The 11,149-nt window shown below is 41.3% G+C and overlaps 1 protein-coding gene across 1 annotated transcript; it reads right to left on the bottom strand.

The window, feature by feature from the left end:
• Positions 1-9,199: 9,199 nt before the first annotated feature.
• Positions 9,200-10,792, bottom strand: LOC114320520 (uncharacterized). Its single transcript, XM_082895052.1, has one exon. It carries the CDS (start codon positions 10,790-10,792, stop codon positions 9,200-9,202), a length of 1,593 nt encoding a protein of 530 aa, XP_082751178.1.
• Between the last annotated feature and the right edge of the window lie 357 nt (positions 10,793-11,149).

The following is an 11,149-nucleotide window of genomic DNA, read 5'->3' as shown; positions in this document are numbered from 1 at the left end:
CATGACCGTGCTGTTGGTGAAATGCGCAATATTTGGCTGGGTTGTGGGTAGGGCGAAGTCTTTCTGGTAAGGGCTGCGGTTCTAGGGGCTTCAAATGCCCTTTTCGGATTAAAACCCCCAGTGCTTTGGATAGGGGCATATACAGTGGAACGAAGGTTCTTGTATTTTTGGGTGGGTATTTGGCTGTTTGAGTATGGCTTCCGGACGCGCCGGAGAATGGCGCAGCTGCCATGGTTCTTGGAGTGGGGTTGGTGGTGACCATGCTCATTTCGGAGGCTCTTGTAGTTGTAGTACCGCTCGGGCCTGCATTAGCGTTACGGTTGAAAGTTCTTCAGGGTTGCTCCAGGTCATTATCAATTAAGCCTTGCTTTAAGGCATCCTCAATCTGCACCTCCATTTCATGTAGATCAGAAAAGGTAGGGAAGGGGAGCACAATCATCTTTTGCATTAACTTTGGCTAAAGATTGCGCACAATCATCCGAATCTGGTCTTTGTCTGTAGGCCTTAGGGTCATCATCGAAGCCCTGGCCCTCCACCTAGTCACGAATTCTGAGAAACTTTCTTTAGGCTCTTGCCTCGTTGTCTCGAGATCACGGGTTGTAATCTCGATTTGTGTATTGTATGAGTATTGCGTAATGAGGCCTCGGCCATCTCGTCCTAGTTTCTCTTGACATCATCTTCTAATTTGGCATACCATATGGCCGCTACACCCGGCAGGGTTCGGCCGAACAGAGACAGCTTCTGAAGTCTGCTGAGGCCCATTGGCCTTAAGATGTCTGAAAACAGTCTCAGGTGCACCATGGGGTCTCCAGACCAATCAAATCGATCAATGTGCGGCATTTTAAACTTGTCAGGCAGCGTCACAGCTGCGTCGGTATATCCATCTTCAATGTTAGGGATGGTCATGACTCCCTGGGATCTCTTGAACAGCTTTTCGAGCTTGCTTAATTTTAATGCTGTGGGATCGGTCTCGAACTCAAAGGGAGAGTCCGGTAGGTTGGTGGGTGTTTTGGATAACTGGGGTTGGATTTGGGGTAGGATCGGGGGTGGAGGTGGTCCCGTGGGAATGTCCGTATCATTCTGAACAGTAGTTGTCTCCCCGGGGGTTGGAATTCCTGGTGGGGGAGGAACTTGCTGCGAAGCAGATGCTCCGGTTTGCTGCTGTAACCTTACGATTAACTCTGCTTGTTCATTCATAACCGTGGCTTGCTGCTTGGCGAACTCTGCCTGTCGGGCAACATCCTGCTGCATCATTTTCATACTCTCTTGGAGCTGGCGCACCATCTCCTCTAAATTGGCCATACTGTTCTGCTCTGACTGAATTATTGGTATATGTTCCCTTTCTATGGGAGAAGCAAAATCCTGATCCCTACTGTACACAGGTGGGGTAGACAAAGCCCTCTATACTAACTGCTGAACTGATACCCTCTGCCTAGCTGTCCTCCGTCTAGTAACCGGGGGTAGAGAGTGGTACACTTTGTCCGTCTACCAGATCCTCAGATTGATGGAGTCGACGACCTCTAATCCAGAGTGCTTGGGGAATATCTACTGGGTCAGAAGCAATTGTGCTCGACTACCTAGTAAAAAGATAAATAAAGCGTATAAATAAACAAACAATTGGACAGCGTAACAACGTAAAATAAACACAACACACAGTTGGGTATCACAACAAATTGCCAACAAGCTGAATGTACTGTTTCTTAATCACTAATCACTGTTTCCAAATCGTTGCCCCAAAGTCTGAATCTGATACCCGTAGATGACTGATTCCCAAAAATATTGATGCCCGCAGGCCTGACACTCAGACTTGCGAACTGATATGTGTGTTCCCTGCATAGATACACTCTAAAAACACGTAGCAAGTAAAAGAGAGCCAAAACACCCCTAAGTTGGGGTAGGGTTTCCCTGTCCTATTTTTGTCAGGAGCTAGGGTTTCACTATGCACGCAGTAGTTTTCAAACAACCTAACATCGGGTAAGCAACCTGTCCTAGTTTGGAATAGTCACTATGGATTTCGATATGCACTAGGTCGAATGGTCGAAAAGGGTGCCCCGGTAAAACCGGGATTTGTGTTCCCATACTATCAGAGCTCACAACCGGTCAGCCTTATGGCATGTTTTGACAAAGTCAAGCCTCCGGCAAACCGTTCAGGAATAGCAGATGGCAAACACGGTGTCCTAGGCGTACCAATGCACATGCAATGCAAAGAGAGACATAAATGAAATCAAAACAGGATATCACGAGTTCGAGTCAAGCTCTCTTACTCCCCAGCAGAGTTGCCAGAAACTGTAGACGTCCCCGAACGCCCCAGGAGGACGAGTCCCGTTCTGTTCGTTTTGTGGGTCTACTATAGTTCAGGACTCTCAAATTGTCACGGTTCTTAATCTGAATCAAAGAGTCCAAATCCGGCAAATCGTTTTGAGAAACAGATTTTTGAAAAGGAAGTGCTAAACATGGACTGCTTTGCCAGATACAGAGTCGCCACCTAAATATTTTTTATGGTGGAATTTAGGAAACCCTAACTCGGTGCCAAAGGCCACGTGTCCGTCATCACCAAAGTTGCCTCGGCTCGGGAACTTGGGTACGATTGGGGAAGGTTAGCTATGAGCACCCCCGCTCGCCCGATCAAAGATCGGCCTCTACTAACCATGATATCTTGTTTTGAAAACATTCTATGCTCTTATTCCGGTTATTAGCCTAGAATTACTATGTTATGCGCACAACAAACAAGTATAGACCAAATCGCCTAAATTGGAACAAAACATTTCATGTTTGTTTTGAAAATGGTTTGGTACTCGCAAGTAGGCTAAAATGCAGATTTTGCCACCCTCAAGTGGGCTTTAGAAAAGATGGTTTTGCCACTATCTAGTGGGCTTAAAACTCACAGTTTTAGTGCATCATTCCAATTTAGGTAATTCAACCTCCATCCACAGGCACTCAAGCAGTTATATCACATAAGCAGCTAGCCTCATGGTAATCATGCTATTATGGCAACACTCACACGCATGCGGTATGCTAAAGCGTAAATGCTTACCAAGTACTCCGAGCCAAAACAAAAGCTAGTTAGTAATCAAAGCATGATCCAAGCTCATGTTAAGATGGCTAATGTAACACATACAAGATGCAACTACAATAGGCTCGGCTATTCTAAGATGACATGTGATGATGTTACAACTAACATGTATTCAACTTTGGAATTGAAATGCGAATGCAGTTAGTATGATGCGCCGAGCCTGGTGCATGTAAGACAAATGTATGGATGCAAACGTGCTATCATACTGTATGCTAATTGAAACATGCCCTAATCTAACCATTATAAGTTAGTAAATAAAAGGGAGAAAGACGTGGGGTTGGAAGACTTACACACACTCACGCACACTTATTACACAATTGCCCTCGCTTGGAGGGTCCAAATAAATATTACAGTCCGAATACTAAATTAATTATTACAGAATTTCTAATTAATTAACAAATTAAACACAGGATTAAAGTGGCCACAGCCCCTGCCTCGAAATGCGTGGATGATGTATGCTTGACTCGCCTTGCTCGAAAACCCGTGCCATGCCACTGTTGCCTCTGTTTACACTGCTCTGCTCCTCTGAAAATTGCGCGACTCCTAAGGTGCACTCTCTGGACACTAGGGAGCATCACCGACCAAGTGGGATCACCACCGGCCATTTCCGGATGGTTATCGGCCATTTATAAGTCCATCGGCCAACGATTAATGGCCGGTTGGCAGTATAGGTGGCCGGCCGGCCAAAGCTTTCTGCAGAACTTGTTTTTGATAGCAGCAGCGGGCAGACAGTGCATGGCAAAGGAATTCAAAGCAATGTATGCATGGCCACTCTCCCTATCATGCAATGGACTCAAGGGAGCATGGCCCTCCACCCTCGGGCCATCAATCACGTATCTCAATGCACGATGGCCCAAAAGCCAAGTGTGCAATTTCAATATCAAATGAAATGCAAGCAAAAAACACCTCAAAGGGCTCCAAGCCCTATCATGGTTGATCAAGAGGCAAGGGAATGCACAACGATACACATGCGACCTAAGCATGCAAGCAAACATACAAACATGCAATGCAACTACATGGCACACACAATGCTAACGACATAACATGCACAACGCATTGAAACATGGCATACAAAATGCATGGTGGACTTATACCAATGTGAGTGGGCCTCAGCCACACTCACATCAGTGGCCAATAAGATGGAAATGAGGCAACCGAAATGCACACAAATATGTCCAATGCATGGACCGATCCTAAGATACAACATGCAACACTAACTAAGCATGGAAAATGATGAAACATGGCATATGAACATGCAAATTCCAGCACTGAAGTATGATGCTAAACAGCCCCAAAACATGGAAAAATGGCACCCGATGCATGAGATGAAACCCGCAACTCGAAACTAGGCACACGGAATGACTTATAGCTATACAAAGTATGCATTATTTGATCATGAAGCATGAAGAAAGAGCCAAGACAGTCCCAAAATATGAACATTTCCAGTTTAGAGCATGGCAAAAAAGTGCTAGCAAGATGGACGAAAATAGCATGCAATTTTGACTAGCAAACATGGTTTACATGGCAAGTGTGTGAAGCATATGGAATCTCACCAAACCAGAAAAAATCAGTGAACAAAACATGTGGAAATAGACCCAAATAACCACTGAAATGAAGCAAACACATGCAAAAATGATGAGCTCCTTTTGAGGGCTATGCAAGGGATTCTTAAGCACATACAAGATGGACACTTAGCATAGCCAAATCAACTCTGAAAATCAAATATGATGGTCCCAAAACTCACCAAATTGACCCTATAAAGTGACTTCAAAGTATACAAGATAGGGTCTCTTTGGAAGGCCAAAAATGACCACCAAACAAGTCAAGGTGAGAGGGGGTCACCCCCTCTGATTTGGAGGCTCAAAATAGTGTACTAGCCACTGAAAATCCACTGGATTTCAGTGGCTAGAGGGCCAAACCAAGCATGCGACAAGAGCTTAGGTGTAAGGCTCAAAATAAGGGACAATCAAGCATTCAAGGAAGCATGTGGCCCCAAATAAAATAATACCCTTAAACAAACTTGAAGATGAGATTAAAACAAGATATTTTTCAGTTTATAACAAATCTCAAAAATGAACATAAATAGGGCTAATCTATCATACAAAAATGGCCCTAAAAGAGAGATAGAGAGGCAAGTGGTAGCAGCTGACCTCGAACAGAGGAGAGCCCTTCAACAAAGTTGAAGAGGGGCTCAAAATATGACTATCTCTAGTTCGGGTCGGAGCCCAAAAATGTAAGAAAAAGGAGCTAAAATATAGAGCAAAATAGTGCAAAAAAAGGGGAACATAGGAGCTTACCCTTGTAGAACAACAACATAGCAGCTTTTGGTCCAAGGAAATGAGCTTCTAGCCTCTGGAAATCAGCCTCAAGTTGCTAGAATGGAGTATAGAGGTTGTAGGCTACGAGTGGTAGTGTAAAGGGGGGGCAAGAACCTTAAGGTTTGAACGGTTTGGAAGAGAGAGATAGGGAGAGAGTTGAGAATTTTTTTAGAGAGATAGGAAAAAATGTTTTTCTTCTTTCAAGTTGTATCCCTCTTCTCCTCCCTTCTCCTCTTCTTCTCTTTTTTGTCTTTGAGAGAGCTTGATTGATATAGATATATCAATCTGCAGCTCCCTCAGAACTCCCACGTCCAGGCATGGGCTGGGGTATGGCCTGGAATGACAGCTGCCAGCTGTCTGTAGAAATATCTGTTGAAAATCACATTTGGCCGGCCGGCCATCAAAGTGGTCGACCGGCAGTCAAATTGGCCGGCTGGCCATCACATTTGGCCGATTGAAAATCAAGGTGGCCGGTGGGCAGGAGACTTGGTCGACAGGCTCCCCCCTGTCCTCAGGAACACATCCACAAGCTCTTGGTGCAAAACCAGACACAAAGCGGTCGAGTCGTGATATTCTGAGGCAAGGCGCGCAGCCGAGGCCTCCGGGAACTCAAGATGAACACAAACATAGATGATCATCGAGTGTTCAAGCGGTGACGTCCTGGTCTTGAGGACGGTCAAAAATGGGGTATCTACACATGTTAATATATAGATTGAAAAGACGAGACCACCAACCAAAATAAAAACATAAACTTAAAATATTTACAAACCATCAGTGCTGGAATGTGTGCTAGAAGTATCCGAGTGTAAAACTTGTGACGTAACTTCATGTACCGATTTTGATGTAAATGGGTGCAGCATAGATGATCGAACTGATTTAATGGATGCATGAGGTCCAAGTGTTGATTGAGTGGATGAGCGAACTGATTTAGTGGATGCATGGGGTGTAGGCGCACGGGGTCTAGGTACATACCCTGCTCGTCCTCTGCCTCTTGTGGGCATACCTGTTGACTATAAGCCAAGTCAGTCGTTGCCAGTGTTGCAAGATAGTCCTGCCATTAAGAAAGAAAAATAATTACATTTGATAACATACCAACAGATCTGGTCCAAGTTTCACTGCCAATCAGAAGTGTCATTAGATGGACAAATCATATAGTGGATTATGCACAACGCAAGTTACCAGATGCACATTTCTTTACAATTTCCCTTTTATTGCAGAATTGAAACTGCTATTGACCAACTCACTTACAGCCCTCAAGACTAGCACTCAAAATAAAGGAAATACATAAATTATAGTACATCTACCAACAACAAAGTTTTTACAGATTTGCCAAACTGCCTCTGGTTTAAGTAATTCAATTGCCCAAATTAGTCAACATTTGGAAACATTAAATGAAACTACTACAACTGTTAACCACACAGAATAACAAGGTTTTGCAGAGTAATCTTTAATTATACATTAGCATTCATGCAAATATGTTACTCCTGTGGATTCATCATCACTCCTTAGTCACAGACTTCCAGTTAAGCATAATTGCAAGGAGACCTTTTCACAACTAATATTCAAAGATGCAAAATATCCTTAGTAAAATGGCACATTCAGTAAATAACATATAGTAGATTTGTATAGATTTGTATTTTTGAAAAAAATAAATAAGATTCATATTGGCAATTCAAGAACTCTTCAACACATAGAAAAAGAACAACATTAATTTCACTTGACCTATATAACTGAAAGTATAAAAAAGGGACATTTCCAACGAAATCAAACAATATATATAGAATTTCAAAAGCCTTAGAAAATTAAATAGCAGCAAATTTCATTGACTATCATCACTATCATAATCAATCATATCATCAATGACTTCATCATCTTCAAGTTTCTCCTCATGGAATTCGCCATCAATATCAACACATATCATTTCTATGTCTTCTTTTCATAATTCTATGGGTTGATCATCCATTTGCACTGTATCTCCAAGACCAAATGATTCAAATTCTTGGTATGGTTCATCTTCGTCTTTCTCTTCCTCCTCATCCCCTTTCACTAGAATGTCATATATTGGCCGAGGTATTATTCTTTGTACAACTCGATAATTGTTGCCAAATTTCATGTCCTTCATATAAAACACTTGTACAGCTTGGCATGCTAGCACAAACGGTTCATCCTTGTACCAAGTTCTTGTAACATTCACACTAACATATTTATAATCATCGAATTTCATTCCATTTTTTTCATTGCCAACATCCCACCAATCACACTTAAAGAGGAACACCCGATTTCTCCCTAGATATTTCAACTCGACTATATCTCTAACAACTCCATAAAAATCAATAGCTTCTCCTTTATGGTCACCCTTAACAACCACACCACTATTTTGAGTTTTTCGGTTCATGTCACGATCTTGAGTGTGAAATCTGGTCCCATTGATAATGCAACCACTGTATCGCGTCACTTGACTATCAGGACTTCCGGCTAGGTTCATAAGTTGATTGGAAGCGTCCATGGTCCCTTCAAGTTGTTGCTTTGTGACCTAATTCCATTTATGATGTGAAATGTATTAGCATATACTTAGCTACATTATTTAAATGCACAAATAAGGTTAAAAATTTATAGCTCGTACGCATTTTAGAAACCATGTATGAAACTCTGATTCTAGCCTCTCTTGAACATTTCTCAAACCTTGTCTCTCAAGTTCATCCATGTATTGCCTATAAATTATTACACAACATTATTTGACACATATAGTTATGAAAGTAGTAGAATTCAAAATGAAAATTTTTCTAGTGAATATAATCATATGGTGGTTTACTTACCTCACATACGGTTAAACTTCATCACAATTATTCAACACATACCATCGAGCTTTCTTCAAATCTTTTAAATTCAACATATCATTAACTGTAGCTCCTATTCCACGCACTTTTTGCTTAAATACAAAAATATTTCCATCTTGTGTAGCTTTAATAGACCCATCATAATTCTGCTCTCGTCTATTAAATTTTGTCTCACCTTCGTTGAAGTACATAGAGCAAAAGGTAAGAGCCTCATTATCAATGTAACCTTCAGCAAAAGAGCCTTCTGGACGGGCTTTGTTACGCACATAGCCCTTAAGAACATGCATGTACCTCTCAAATGCATACATCCACCGGTATTGCACCGGTCCTGCAAGGATTGCTTCACGTGATAAGTGTACGCATAAATGGATCATAATATCGAAAAAAGATGGTGTAAATATCTTCTCAAGCTTGCACAAAATTAAAACAATATCTTTCTCAAGTTGTTCTAAGACATCAACTCTCAATGTTTTTGCCGATAACTCCTTAAAGAACAAGCAAAGCTCAATTAAAGCCTTGCTCACATCCTTTTTGAAACATCCACGTAGGGCAACAGGAAGCAATCTTTGCAAGATAACATGGCAATCATGGCTTTTCAACCCTGTAATTCGACAATCACTAGTGCCCACACAATGTGATATGTTTGATGCATAGCCATCTGGTAACTTAATTGTACTCAGGAATTCACAAAAATGCCTTTTTCCAGTTGGAGAGAGCATGAAGCAAGGAGTGGGTAGGTAGGTTTTTCCATCTACTTGCCTTGGGTGTAATTCAAGCCTTATACCCATAGCCACTAGATCAAGATGAGCCTTGTATGAGTCCTTGGTTTTTCCATCAACATTCATCAATGTTCCCATCACACTATCACATACACTCTTTTCAATGTGCATAACATCGAGGTTGTGGCGAACTTTGAGGGTTTTCCAATAAGGTAACTCAAAGAAGATGCTTCTCCTTGTCCAATTTAAATATTAAGGAGAACGTTTTTGCTTCTTCCCATATTCATCTATCTTCCTAAATACTATCGAGTCAAGATGCCCCAATTGACCCAAAACCTCCTCCCCAGACAACAACTTGGGTTCCAATTTACGCTCTGGCTCACCATTGAATGCCTTGCTTTTTCGTAAAACATGATTATGCGGCAAAAGATGACGATGTCTCGTGTAACAAGTTTTTTTCCAATGATGCAAGTATTGGTGAGATGCATCCTCATTATATGAAGGACAAGCCAATTTCCCTTTGGTGCTCCAACCGGATAAGTTACCATATGCAGGGAAATCGTTGATGGTCCATAACAATGCGGCATGTAATTGAAAACTTTGGCCATTTGATGCATCGTATGTTTCTACCCTTACCTCCCATAACTCCTTTAACTCATCTATCAATGGCCGTAAAAACACATCAATGTCAAACCCGGGAGCCCTACGTCCAGGAATAAGCAAAGGCATCATAAAAAATGGATCCTTCATACATTTCCATGGTGGTAAATTGTATGGGACAAGAAAAACCGGCCATATGCTATGTGAGTTACTTATGTTTCCAAACGGGTTAAAACCATCACTAGCTAGTCCGAGCCTAATGTTACGCGGATCTTTGGCGAAAGACTCGTGCTTTTTGTCAAAGTCTTTCCATGCTTCAGAATCATCCGGATGACACAATACATTTTCCTCCTTTACACGTTTATCCTTGTGCCACTTCATATCAGTAGCCGTCTTCCTTGATATGAATAGCCTTTCTAGCCTTGGTTTTAAAGGAAAGTATCGCAGAACCTTGTGAGGGATCTTTTTACCTTTACCTTTACCTTTACGAACTTTGTATCGTGGCGCTTTACAAGTAGGACACTCATCTTCATTTTCATACTCCTTCCAAAAAAGTACGCAATTGTTCTTGCATACATGTATTTTTTGATAGTCGAGGCCCAAATCTCGAATTATTTGTTTAGCCTCATTGTAAGAGCATGGAAGCGTTTCACCAATGGGAAGTGCCTCCTTCAACAATTCCAGCAACATCGTGAGTGATTTGTTACTCCATCTATTAAATATCTTTAGATGTAGCAACTTAACCATGAATGATAGTTTGGAGAATCGTTGGCAATCCGGATACAAATCTTGCTCCGCATCCCTCATTAATCTTGCAAATTTATTTGTTTCTCCACCACAACTACTTGGTAAGTCAGGATTACGACTACTAGACACTTCTCCCACATAACCAAATGTGGTTGTTCCACTTCGTATGTCATGAATAACTTCTCGCACCTCAGTATTGGGACTATTTGACTTCTCTATCACATTGTCGAGATATTCGTCATTTTTATTTTGTGAGTCATCATTATCATTCAACTCAAAACCTTTCCCATGATACACCCACCTAGTGTAACTCGTGACCACCCCATATGCATACAAATGAATTTCAACTTCCTCTATGGTTTTTTGAATATGGTTGTTGCATCTATAACATGGACACCAAATCTTATCTGCCCCTGGTTTCATATGATCACGAGCAAATAAGATAAATTCCCTCACCACATCAATGTACTGAGGTGACCTTCTATTACGAAGTTGCATCCAACTCCTATCACGGTGCAAAAGAACTAAAGAAGAAAGAGAAAAAAAAAAAAGAAAAGAAGGTAAAAGCTTAAAAAATAGGATATACTAAAAATAGGAAACATAATGCTACAATTTTCGACTCTAATAAAACAAGCGAATCAAAATAAATTTAACAATGCAATCAATTGAATTGGCATCTACATTTCCAAATAACACAAATATAATCAAATCAAACAAATCAGGATTAGATCAAACCATATCATCAAAGCAAAAGAAACATCAGATTAAGCATTAATATAGGGATTCTACGAATTCTTCATCACCACACAATCACCCCCTCAAAAAATTCTAAATAGATAAATCTTGATTTTAGAT

The sequence above is a fragment of the Camellia sinensis genome, chromosome 11 (assembly GCF_055761805.1).
Source record: "Camellia sinensis isolate YWXY chromosome 11, ASM5576180v1, whole genome shotgun sequence".
In the NCBI taxonomy this organism is placed as follows: Eukaryota; Viridiplantae; Streptophyta; class Magnoliopsida; order Ericales; family Theaceae; genus Camellia; species Camellia sinensis.
The sequence above is the reverse complement of the archived record's forward strand: the minus strand, read 5'-3'. Positions and strand labels throughout refer to the sequence as shown.

Coding starts and splice junctions, on each gene's coding strand:
- LOC114320520 (XM_082895052.1), bottom strand. CDS start 10,792: ATGCAACTTCGTAATAGAAGGTCACCTCAGTACATTGATGTGGTGAGG.